Raw genomic sequence first — 13,109 nt, forward strand, 5'->3', positions numbered from 1 at the left:
AGGAACATAAATGATTTTTTCCCTTTATCATTAGCAAGTGAAATGCAAACAGAAATCATTTAGGACAGCTGTGCAATAATCAGACAGCCAAACCCGTCTCAAAGTCTGAAAAATGTGTTTTTATTATGTTTATACAGCATATTGTTATAAGTATACATTGTTTTTTCCTTTTTTAAGTAAATTCACAAAACTTTATAGCATATCCCTTCTGCTTATTAGGTGAAATAAATCACTAGCCACAATATGACCTATACCGTCTCAGAAAAACAAAAAAAAAAGAGAGCTCTGCATTTAATGAAGAAGTCTGCCTTCCATGGAGTATTTAGCAGGAGTTGTGGGACAGAGTGAAGTCACGATTTTCTACTCGTCTCAAGTTGCCGTTTAATTTGGGTACCACATACATCTAGGAGACAAATGCAGGCGTGAAAACAACCTAGGCCTTTGGGAAACAGTTGATGTCACACTGTCGAAAGTGGGTTCAAATTGCACGAGAAGAGTCTGTCTTGTCTGTCTTTTGCAGTTTGGTCTGTAAATTTGGTCAAGTCTTCTGTCAGTTCCCTTCCCTCCCTCCCTCCCCCCCCACCCAGAATTTTAACTGCCGGAGAAACCAAAGTGCTCCTAGTTAAAGTGGCGTTCAGGCACTGGGGCTGCGCTGTGAAGTTTGGAGATTTTTTAATTTAAAGTTTTAGCGGTGTTAATTGCGAGACCGGGATCAAAAGCACTTGACACTTCATTCAGGCTGGCGGACGTCACAGGCGACAAAGCGAGTCATTTTTCTTTTCTTTTTATAAAGCGACGTGTGGGCGCAAACTTCAGAGGAGGAGTTGAAAACAGTTCCGACTTTTTCTTTTTTAAATACTGTGATGATGCAGCGGCGCGTTCCCACAGGCAGATTATGACTTGTGTCAACTCATAAACGGTAGAAAATAAGCAGGAAAATAAGCAGTGATTGTGTCCTACTCCCTAAACAAGAAGCTAAATAACCGAACACAGCTGTGTAAAACTAAAGTTAAGCAGAGACTGACATGGGAGGGTCCCGCCCGAGCCCCGAAATACTTTCCCCAAACCCCTTTTTATGAGTTTTCTGTCCCGGTCTTGTCTTGACCTTTCCTCTTCTTTTCCCCTTTTTTCCTACTTCTGTCCTTCAAGGCAATGTTACCCACGAAGAAACAACAATAATTATACTGTTATGGTGCCGTCATTCAAGAAAATCAGAAATCAACATACACTTCAAAATAACAAACAATATCTTCAACTTGATTATTCTTAGCTTAGGAGTTCCCATACTTTTTCCATGTCAAGCATCCATGAGTAAATACAGTGCGTGTTAAATCACAGACTTGTTTGGTAAGAGTTTGTCTCGGGGACGCTCATCTTGTTTTGATCAGATTTAGTACAGAATTTATACTGCAGGTTGACCCTATATTAACTGACATATGCTGAGAAAAGGGACTCTGGTGGATGCAAATCTTAACAAGAACCTGTGATGTGATTTTTTTCTGCTTCTTTAGTTAATGATGGAAAAATAAAGTTTAAAAAAAACGAATTTATACTGCAGGAACAAAGAGTAAGAGTGGGGGAGAGTGAAACCTCAAATCAGGATAGTCAGAATATTAGTTATGTTCTGTTTTCTCACTGGGCTTTAACTTTAAAATTAAATACGTATAAAATCGAGTAATTCCTTCGTTAACTCGGGGGATTCCTGAAGCCCTTTCATCTGATCCCGGTCTCCACTTTGGGATCCTCTGCCCAAGCTTCTCCTGTCCCATCCCAGCGCCGATATTTGCCTTCCCGTCCCATAACACTCGCTCTCGAACGTCACTCTCTCCCTCGGAGCGGAAGCGAGGAAAATAAAAACCGGGAGTCGTGATTCAGCAGCGCCAGGGAGACTGGGCGGCGCTGCGGCCTGTGACGCCTGCCGGTCTAAACCTACAGCGTCTCTTCAAACAAGGAAAACACTTTGAAACGAACCCGGGGGAAGTTGTTTTCTTTGTCGGCTTCATATCCGGACGAATTCCTCAGTGTGAGTGTGTAGTGTGCTTGGAGAATAAAAGACGATACCGACTAAAAATTGTCTTATTGGATTCACTTGACAGCGTTGCGTCTTTGACAATATGCCGTTTTGGTCATCAACCCGCCCTTTCCGAGCAGCCCGGTTGTGTTCACACCAGGAGACGTTACAAAATAAAAATAAAAACAAAACAAAAAAAAAACAAAAAAGAATCTGCAAAAACTAAAAACACTAACAGCATCAATCCAACCAAACAACAAAAAGATATATTACAAATTCTGTTAGCAATAACTTATTTCACATCATGCAATAAAAAATGAAAAAGTAAGGACAAGAAACACAAATATAAGATTGACCCCCCCCTCCCTCCCCCCTCGTTTTTTTTCTTCAAATATATTGGCAAGCAAGTTAAAGTCCATTCTGGTTTGGTTGTTTTCTGTGTGTTTTTTTTTTTTTGTTTGTTTTTCCTCCCCTGGGTGGCACTTGAGTTCTTCTGATGTCGTCGCGGTCGTCTTTTCTCGATGAGGTAAAAATGAAAAGATTGAAGTAGTACTGGGATGATGAAGAGGGTGACGGAGAGGAAGAAGCAGAGAGCGGCAGGAGTTCAGATGTCCACCCAGCTCTGCTCCACGATGGCCGACACCCTCTTCTCGTACTCCCTCTTGTTTTCCTGATACAGCTGTGCGGCCTGGCTGTTGGCCGGGCTGTTGGGGTTTGGCTCGTCCAGCAGCGACTGGGGAAATAAAAACACATGAACTGATGAACCGGAACCAGTTAACCAGCACAAACTCCCCGTGTGCCTCATTTACCTGGCAAATAAAAAGAAATTCGGACTCTTTTATATAGGACTTAACGGTGTATAATCGTATATTTACTTCCTGCAATTAATAATCTTAGGATATTGGCATACAGGCAATATTGAAACATTTCATTGAATTTAGAAACGTCCACTTTAGTTGAGAATAGACGAGATGTTGATATAAAATGCAAAATGTGCAGTAAAATAATATTGTTTCCAGGGTCCAAAATTAACTCTCACTAAGCGCCAAATGCCGGTAAATTTGGTCTTTGGTGGATAAATCAGCCACACTGGCAGGTAAGTGTTTGAGATGATAACATTTCAAAAGCTTGGTTATATACAGACTTTGGTCTTTACATATTCTCAGACTTTGTCCCTGCTGGCCACCGTACACTCTCTCTGACCGTGGGCCAATCAAAGTAAAACACTGGCTCTGTATCAAACAGGCTGTTGATTGGCTGCCTGTTACGCCGCTCTGCACAAAGTGGCAGCGTCAAAACTTCTGTTTCTGGAGGGTTAACTCGCCTAACGTCAGCTGAAACTTATTTCCATGTGGCGAGTCACTTCATGATGAATTACAAACTTGATCCGTTGTCTAAATCTGCTCCAAATCTGCCTCTTTATTGAATGTTTCACACAGCACCTGATTCTATACATAAGATAGTGTTGAAAACAGGCACGGTGACACATGTCTATGAAAAATGTTTATTAATTATTTTGGCCAGTAAAAATGATTCCTAGTAGATACAACCACTGACAGGTGAGCCAAAAACGTTAATTTTGGACACCGATTGTTTCTCCAATCATCGAAATGAATAATCATGATTAATTATCAGGATTACAATACCTTGCAAAATAATTTTAGCCATTACTGTGCAGCCCTAACAATGTGGGAAATTAATTCTTTGGTGGCTTAGCTGGCAAAAGTTTGTCCTCTCGACCAGCCAGTCAGTAAAGTAACTCATCATTCACAGGTCCTAGAAATTCAAAAAAAAAGAAAAAAAACCAATTCATGTAAAAGGCTGGTGAATTTTAGGATTTATCAGCTACTGTGGGCAGTAGGCAAAGAGTTTAATTTCCTTCCCTGATTATACTGGATCTTTGCAGTGTACAGAGTGCCCTTGTTCCCAGCTGGTCTAATACAAAGGACACACACACACACACACACACACACACACACACACGCACACACACACACACACACACACCAACCTGGATGGAGGTGAGTATGGACGAGACATCATACGTGGGGCTCCAGCGGTTCTGAAGGATGTCTAAACATATACTGCCATCTGCATAAACTGGTCAACACACAGAAAAACACCAGAGATCAACATCACACACAAACCACATGTCATCATGTCTCTGTAGCAAAGTCATTCAGTGTATTCAGTCATTATAATGATGCTGATTGTGCTGTACACTGTATATGTGAGTGCACAAAATATCAGCACTTGCTCTTTTAATGAAATGGACGGACTGGGTGAGACGTATGATCTCTTACTGATTTTAATATTAAATCCACTTCAATTATGGAGTGAGTAAGGAGATGAGCGGGAGGGGACAATTTAGCCTTGAGATAATTAAGACATGCACAAAAAGGGGTTCAAAATTAGTACAGTAGTCCTAGTATTTTGTTTTGTCTCTGTTTACACCCCGATAAAGCCCAAATAGAAGCCACGGTTGCTGCCTTTCTGCCGTTACAAGAAAAAGTAAAAGCTTTTTTCCATTTGGAGAACATGGTTTCAATCAGTGAAGACGTGGTGTGCTGTGTGTGTGTGCGTCTCTGTATGTGTGTGTGTGTGTGTGTGTGTGTGTGTGTGTGTTGGGGTGGTGGGGGGGGGGGGGGGGTGTAAGGCTTACCATTTGGGTGAAACATTCTGGAGACAAACCTAACTGTGGGTGGCTTGTTTGGGTACTCTTCTGAAAACTCTATCACAAGCTTAAAAGTTCCTGCAGAGACACAGAAGGACAGAGGGAGAGAGAGAGGGAGAGAGGGAGGGAGAGAGAGGGACACACAAGTAATTTGGTGAGGAGAATACAGATGTGAGAGATTGAGGGGGGTACAGAGAGCGAGAGAGAGAAACAATTATGTTGCTAAAAATACCGCGGGTTCCTGTAGAAAGAGAAGCTAATCCTTCACGGAGGCAGAGATGTCGACTCTGCAGGCTAATAAGAGAGGGAGATGACTAATAGGAGAAAACAGTATGGAGGTCTGATTCAGCACTTCTGAAGCCCGACTTCACAGTCATATAATGAGAGAGAGAGAGAGAGAGAGAGAGAGAGAGAGAGAGAGAGAGAGAGAGAGAGAGAGAGAGAGAGAGAGAGAGAGAGAGAGAGACACAGAGAGAGACACAGAGAGAGACACAGAGAGAGAGAGAGAATTTGTGCACATGCCAAATGTGTATGTGTCTGCATGTGTGTATGTGTCTGCATGTGTGTATGTGTCTGCATGTGTGTATGTGTCTGCATGTGTGTATGTGTCTGCATGTGTGTGTATGTGTATGCATCATATGTACGGGGTACCTGCATGATTCAGAAAAACATTTCTACCTGGATTTGAAAGTAAGACCAATTTAAAAACCAAAATGAAGAAACAAAGCTGACAAAAACAGCTCATTTCCAATTGCACATTGCTAATGAAAGTTCGGCAACTGAAAATGAATAGTTTAGGGATGTTATGTCCATTTATGTTTATTAAAGGATATGCAAAGAAAACAAAACATGTCTGACATAGTGTTATTCCTGTTCTGTATTCATCCATGAGTGTTCACGCATGTAGGTCAAACTTATTGTGATCAACTCAAAGTATAAGTAATGCAATAAAAACACAGGAAATTAAAACCGATATTACTGCCGGTCCCATTCACAGCTGTTGGCGATACGACAATTCTGTTCTGCGCTGCTTCAAAAACTTAATATCACAGCATGTTAAGAATCAACAACACCTCAATGCCTCTATCTTCTTTCATGACTGCATCAAAATTAAACTATAATTACTGGGGATTTTAATTCAAAAAAATCAACGATGATGAAAAAACATGAAGACCTCTAATAACTGAGATTTTAATACTTTAAGGCTTTAAATTTAGATAATTTAGACCAGACTTTATTTGTATGGTGCTTTTCTACAAAAAATAAAGTCAATTTATGTGTGTTTTTGTGTGTGTGTGTGTGTTCTTGTGCTCGCTCAGACGGATCACTCTGCTACATAACACACCATCACTCACTGACTTTTGGCTACCATGGTTTTATAACACTTTGCCGTGAAAGCCGTAATAGATGGCTTCAATAATGCGATCCTACAATAATAACAGCAGAGGAGGAAATTAAATCAAACCCCGAGTTAGGATGAATGTCCCCCTACTGAGCTGGCACTATATGGACGAGATAAATCAAAATGGAGAACTTACCATCTTCGAATGGTGTTCCCACAGGCCTGCAGGAGAGAGACAGAGAGACAATTAAGGAGAGAGAGAGAGAGGGAGAGAGAGAGGAAAGACAGAAAGAAAACAAGAGGAGAGAGAAAGAGAAGAGAGCAACAGAATTATTTCCAAAAGCCAAAAATCCCACTTGCTACCAATAAGGCCTTGGCTAGTTGAAAACATAACAGCGATGACAGTCTGTGTAGAGGGAGTCCATTAACAACAGACATCCCACCGTCTGTATTTAGATCGTAACTCTTCACACAGCCAAGGGCCAATTAAAACACATTGTGCAAGTTTTACATTCTTGACAGCTTCCCCCTTTGACTTCCAATCAGGAGGAGAGGAACTATTAGCAGGGCTATTTTTATTGAAGTTAAAACCCTTGTGTGTCATTCTGATTTGTATTGGTTATAGCTTTTTTGCTCCTTGTTAAATTTGGTTTCATTTAGATTTTGTCAGTTTTGTCATTCTGTCCAATTCGGCTGTGTTGTTGATATTTTTCTGTTGAGAGTGAGAGAGTGTTTGTTTCTTTTGAGGTGAGATGTTTTCATAATGAGGTTTTTATACATGCAAATAGGGCTGGGCTATATAGAAATACATGTTAAAATCACATGTTAAATAATCAAATTAATGTTCATTTTTTTTGGAGTTTTTGGAGTTTTATTTAGAGTTTTTAAATAAAATGTGCTTGTTATCATCAGTTTAGACAGCAGAATTGTGTCACAATATCCCAAAAATCACCACATCATCACAACAATGATTCTACTAAAAGACGATAAATGATAATATTGAATTATCGCCCAGCCCTACATAAACTCAACTTCACACAACTAGTTCTTTATAGTTTTAAAAATTTGCATTACTGTTAATAACACATTCCTTCTCCACTTTCTTTCCTCCATTCTCTTCCATCACTCTTATACTCCAAACTCCTTCTTCCTCGTCTCACTTCCCAGGATACATTGATACCTGATCGATACCATAAATCTGAGCAAAGCCGCTCATTTTTTCCATTTGGTCTTTCTGTACTTCCTTCCTCCCCTCCCTCCTTTCCTCTGTCTCTCTCTCTCCCTGCTTCCTTGACCCATAAACTCCAGCCCCAACAGTGTTTTCCAGCCCATCCCTCCATCTACCATTTAAGTCAGTGATCAGTAACACACACAAAAAAGCAGGGGAAAAAAAGGAAAAACTATACTCTGTGGATTAGAAATGAACGGGAGAGTGCAATAGAAAAAAAGGAAGATAAGAAGTAATATCCCCCTTAGAAATGAATGGGGGTTGTATGGCATACTGGAGAGAAATAAAAAATAAAAAATGATCCCTGCATCACGATCACACTCTGGCACAGTACAGGCAGAGGGGCGGAGCAGGATTTAGAGCATGACTCACCCGAAAATAACAGCGTTCCAAAGCATGATGTTGTTCTCTGATGGCGCTCCGCTCACTCCGGTAGGGGGATCTTCTTGAAGTCTGGGTAAGACACAGAGAGAGAGAGAGAGAGAGGGGGAAAGAGGGTTTTTATTAACACTGTGACTGCAGGATTATCATCAGTCCAAACTCAAAGTACTGTATCAACATTACATAAGGCTTGTGCCGATATGAAAATGTCATAATACAATTATCTTGGTCAAAATCAGATCGATATACGACATTATCTCAATAATTATTAAGATGAAAACCTTAAAAATAAGTGTAATGTTTAAATTACTTAAAGAAAATAATGATATCAATCACAAGGCATATAAAATATTTGACTTTTATCTAAAACAAAGCTACAAAACGCTGGTTTAGCTTATAAAAACTGTAAGGATAGTCTTACAACACACACACACACACACAACAAAAAATCCAAATAACAGCATCTAAAATAAATGAAGTGCTACTGGCCTGCATCCACTTTAACTCAGTCAGCAACATGAATATAATAATATATAATGGTTTCCAGTTGGATCCCAGAGTGACAATAGAAGCAGCATGATTAAATGAGCCTTGCTCCTAGGGTGAGACCAAATGTACTCTACTGGGCCCCTTCCTAAAACACAGGGTGTGTTACCCACAGCAGTCTACAATCATATCACAATACAGGTCTTGCAACCTATCACCAATGCATGCAGGCCAAGTCTGAAATCAAAGAGTATTTAGGCCTGCAGTCGCACGCCTAGTATAAAGATGATTTAATAAGAGCTTAAGGCTATAAAACAAGGTAGGCTGATTTGTGTGTGTGTGTGTGTGTGTGTGTGTGTGTGTGTGTGTGTGTGTGTGTTAGTAGATCCATGTGTAAGTCCCTGGCTGCAGACAGACCCACTGCAATTAACCTCATTTACAGTAATCTGCCTGAGATCTCTGCTGGTGGAGGGATGCTGCACTCAACTGGCCTCACAGACAGAGAGTCACTTCATTTTACTTGGAAATTGGGGATTACTGACTAGTCTGCAGTCAGTAGATTAGTGTAACTACTAGTTAGTCATGAGCCAAACAGCATTTGCAAATACTTTGGTATTTCTCCATCCTGCATATGTGCCATGTGGGTGGCATTTCCCACATAAGACAATACAGTGAGTGCCAGAAAGTTTGGACAATCACATGAATGTGTATTAAAGTCAATTTTGTATATTTTTCTTTGATTAACAACATAGCAGACACTATGTGATCAAGTAAACCCTACACATCTGGTACTACTAGTCTAGTCTAGTTTATTTATATACTAGACTATTCTGTAGAACAAGCAGCTTAAGACAAACACGAAATATTTGCAACTCCTATTTGACCAAGGTCTGTAGGAGTGCTTCAGTTTAGGGAGATCAAACATACAACTATTTTAAATAATCAGTGGTGGCAATAAGCTTTTAACTGCATTTCTATTTCTGTTTATGACTGACAAAATAGAAAATTAAAGAAGAAAAAGGTTTTAAGATTGAGAAAATATAAACTGGACTAGTCAAAACTTACAGTAGAGCTCAATCTCAGAAATACAACGAAATGCAAGAACGCTGAAAAGAGAAACTGAAAATAAGGTATTGAAGAGTCAGGTGAGGCTTGGGGATTTCACACGTTTAGTTTCAGCACAGTAAGCAGTTTGGTTTAAATATAATCTGCTGATATACATTAACAAAAATGGACTATAAAGTTACAGTTTAACCCCATGGAAACATTTCACACCCCAAGTATTGAGCCAAAACATCAAACAAAAGTGTGTTACTTATGCAGCTCACGTTGTGCAAATAATTTGAATTAAAGATCAAACAAGGGGAGGTTGGGCAATCATGCAAGACTGAATTCAATCAACAAGCCTTGGCCTGGTCACACAAGCTGCTCCTACTATCCTGGTCCAGGAATGTCCCATTGTGTTCTCGGTCTGTTACAGTTTACCACCTGGGGACTGGCAGGCCAGAGTAGAGTTACACTGACACCTTATCCGCCCAGCACCAAGGGCTGTCTTAGTAGAATAGCTTAGCATCTTTTTTCCATTGACAGGTGTGTGTGAACAACACGCACAAACACACTCAGGATGCCATATGGAGCAAGCCAACAGCTTGAGGATGGCGGGTACTACACCCAGCCCTTGCCAGGTGTGATTCTCCCAGGAAACCCAAATAGATTCTTGTCTTCACAGCAAAATAGTTTGACAGAATATCACTTTTATGAGAGGGAAGTTTTATACCAACTAGATGAAGTCGAGATGGCAGCAATAAACTAAGCCATAGTAATCCTAACATTAAAATATAACACACAGACACACAGACACACACACACACACACACACACCTACACCTATAGTTGTGCAACACCTGTGAGCCACGTTGCTGCTGCTAGGGGAGATTTTCTAAACATGTTGTTAGCTGACCGGTTCAATGCCCATTCACCAGCAGAATTAAAACCCATGGCTTGTTGTCTTCGTAGAGTCATTAGGATTCATCCCATCACAGTAAGCCCCCAATCAGTGACAATTCAAAGAAGATGAATAAATTGTTAAACTGTCTACAGACCTTTTCTCCTGCCGATTTTTACCTAGCTCAGATAACGTCAGCTAGCCTAAAAGTTAGCTACCCAAACAATCTGGCCAGGAAAGATGGAAAGACTCAGTCTATTCCCTGGACACACAAACACAGCAGACAGGCTGTCTTCTTCAGATATCATCTGATGAGCTTTAAGAAAAGACAAACGTGTCTTTGTGAATCATAAAGATACCAGGAAGCGAAACCAATCAAGTACATTCATGGGTATGTTTCACATTAACTCCAATCTAGCTTCATATTCAGTCTGTCTGCAACAGCAGCTAACACTGTGCTAGGCTAGCTAACGATAGCTTCACTGGCTAACGTTGCTAGCTAAACACACCAACAGAAGAGATGACTGCCAAAACGTTGCGGTACCTTTTAAAATCTCTCATAAGCCGTCTTCTAGCCGGGGTCGACATTGTTCAAAATGTAAAAAAGCTAAACCTTGACCCTTAAACGTATAAAATCCGAAACCAAAACGGGTATTTCCTCCGCTTGTACCCTTTTCTTCTCCCAAAACAACTGGCTAGCTAGCTATTTATGGTGACGTCGGTTGCTTACACTGCTGGCCAACTGTGGTACAGCCCATTTTTTTCTTTAAACGATGTCGATGTAAAAATATTTATTAAAATGTAAAAATACATTTTGTCATGGGCCAAATTAAACCAAACCCTGTTTATGTTTGTATGAAGAATATTAATCCTCCTGTAAATTGTTTCATCCTTGACCATTTTAGATAAACCAGGTAAGTTACCTATTCACATGTAGCAAGGTAACACAGTATCGTCATCACATACTTTACATTTCATTTCACAGGTTCAGCCCTTGGCTCTTTGTGATTACTAGTCATTATAATTTCTGTGAACAACTTTTGTGTTTGTAACGTCCCTATAACGTAAATATAATATGCATCATATTCCTATATTCTCATAGAAACCTTTATATTTCAGTGATACTCAATACTGAGTTTACATTGACCTTTATGGTATTTTCTTTATCCCTAAGGTATCAGTGTACAATATTCCAATAATATTTTCCTATAGGAACGTACAGTGTGCCTGTGAGTTGATAGTAATCTTATCATGCTTTATGGTATTTTTTCATCTTTTTTGGTATCACTATAATATCCCTATGGAAGGGACTTATAGGCTACTGTGCCTGTGATACTCAATTGTTAGGTTATAGTGACAGTATGATATTTTGTGGTATTTTTTTTTAATTTCCTATGGCATCACTATAACCTATAACCTATTCCTATATTCTCATAGTATCTTATAGTGTGTCTGTGATACTCAATAGTGATTTTATAGTGACATTATGTTTGTTTCTCCAATGGTATCCCTCTAATATTCCTCCGCTATTCTTATAGGAACTTCTCCTTTAGCCAACATACATAATGATCAACTTTGTCTGTTGCCATAGTAACAGCATCATTCAGGTTCCCCCCCCCCCCATCTCTTGTTGTGTTGGCACAATTCTTCCCAAGCTATTTCTGTAAATAATTCTCCTCTTTGGATGTGCTTAAAGAAAAGTCTATGTGCTTGAGAAAGTGTGACCTGTCTTCCACCTAATGTAACTCCATCTCATTTTGACTTCTGAAGGGAAGACAGGAGGAAATCACAACGAATGCCATCTAATAATCTACTCAGCAAGTAAGTGGCTTACCTTAAATCCATATAATCTATCTGTAGCTAATGCATTATGCCATCTGCCTGTAAACTGATTAACATCCAATCAACTATGAATTGACTCCATTATATCAAGTAACTACACTGGCAGATGCTGTGCTGCTTTGTGAAATGTTTTGAAGTGTGTTTTTGTGTGTGTGTGTTTCTTTCTAGACTTTTGCACAAACATTCAACAATCATACAGGGGGAAGTCCATCGTAGAAGAGGCAGAGAGACCAATTTCTCCACCCACAGTAGCCTCAATAGCCCAGAATGCAATGCAGCCACAAGACAAACGTTTTGAGTAAGAGGGGGGTGACTCTCACTTTTTCTCCACTGGAAAAACTCACTCTCCACTATCACTATTACTCTATCCAGCTATACAACCTACAGCTGAATGCAACAAGTTATCTGGGGGTTGTTGAAAGGCATTCTGGGAAATGTAGGCAATCACTAACGGAAGTAGAAGTAGATGAGGCAGGTTGAGGGAAAGCGGGTTCACCAAAAAAGTCAAATTACAACACTTCATCACAAAATAACTCCTCGAACGCATTGAACATCATCGACTGATGATAAATAAATGTAAGAGTGTGTAAGAGGGGGATTTTTCCTTTAAGTGGGAGTACAGTTGGGCTAGAGATATTTTTATTTTTTATTTAAACTCTTACAGACAAATTGAAGAAGAGCACATTTAATAAAAAGGCATGGGAAGTCGTTGCAGAGGGATTACATGCCAGCAACAGCATATTCCTCTTCTTGCAGTGTCAGTATCAGAGCCGGCCGCAGCATTTCTGTTCATAGAGATTACTGCTGTTGAAGTGTCGAAGTGTTGAAGTGTTGAAATGTTTCCATGTCTCTCTCTCCCTCGGACTTGTGGACACGTAGACCTCAACACACATATACTGTGTGTGTGTGTGTGCGTGTGTGTGTGTGTGTGTGTACGCTCAAAGTCTGAGTAAGTGTAATCGCAGTAACACATTTCTCTATCAGTGCAGTCGTATGTTTTTGCCACATGTTTTAATTGCTTTTAGTGGTGTTGTTGTTGTTGTTGTTGTTGTTGTTGTTGTTGTTGTTGCATTAGTGTTAATTGTGTTCTCTGTTGCCATCTGCAAATCACTAGCCTTCATAACTATAATTATATTAGAATCCTAATTTTTCTTTTCTTTTCTTTTATTCTCACCTTTCCTCCAATTCTCTTTTTCTCTT

The 13,109-nt window shown here is 39.9% G+C and overlaps 1 protein-coding gene across 1 annotated transcript; it reads right to left on the reverse strand.

Annotated features, from left to right (window-relative positions):
* Positions 1-2,390: 2,390 nt before the first annotated feature.
* On the reverse strand, positions 2,391-10,757 carry ube2b (ubiquitin-conjugating enzyme E2B (RAD6 homolog)). Its single transcript, XM_071925007.2, has 6 exons — positions 10,612-10,757; positions 7,628-7,708; positions 6,224-6,249; positions 4,674-4,763; positions 4,023-4,111; positions 2,391-2,744 (listed from the first exon to the last, which is right to left on the reverse strand). Exons 1-6 carry the CDS (start codon positions 10,653-10,655, stop codon positions 2,616-2,618), a joined length of 459 nt encoding a protein of 152 aa, XP_071781108.1. The 5' UTR covers positions 10,656-10,757; the 3' UTR covers positions 2,391-2,615.
* Positions 10,758-13,109: the final 2,352 nt, after the last annotated feature.

This window comes from Centroberyx gerrardi, chromosome 11, assembly GCF_048128805.1.
Source record: "Centroberyx gerrardi isolate f3 chromosome 11, fCenGer3.hap1.cur.20231027, whole genome shotgun sequence".
In the NCBI taxonomy this organism is placed as follows: domain Eukaryota; kingdom Metazoa; phylum Chordata; class Actinopteri; order Beryciformes; family Berycidae; genus Centroberyx; species Centroberyx gerrardi.

Bases quoted from the DNA above. Each gene is read 5' to 3' on its own strand.
- ube2b (XM_071925007.2), bottom strand. From the start codon at position 10,655: ATGTCGACCCCGGCTAGAAGACGGCTTATGAGAGATTTTAAAAG. The intron at 6,250-7,627 runs GTGAGTCATGCT...TCTCTCCTGCAG, and splicing joins TGGAACGCTGTTATTTTCGG to GCCTGTGGGAACACCATTCG. The intron at 2,745-4,022 runs GTTGGTGTGTGT...TTATTTCCCCAG, and splicing joins CCATACTCACCTCCATCCAG to TCGCTGCTGGACGAGCCAAA.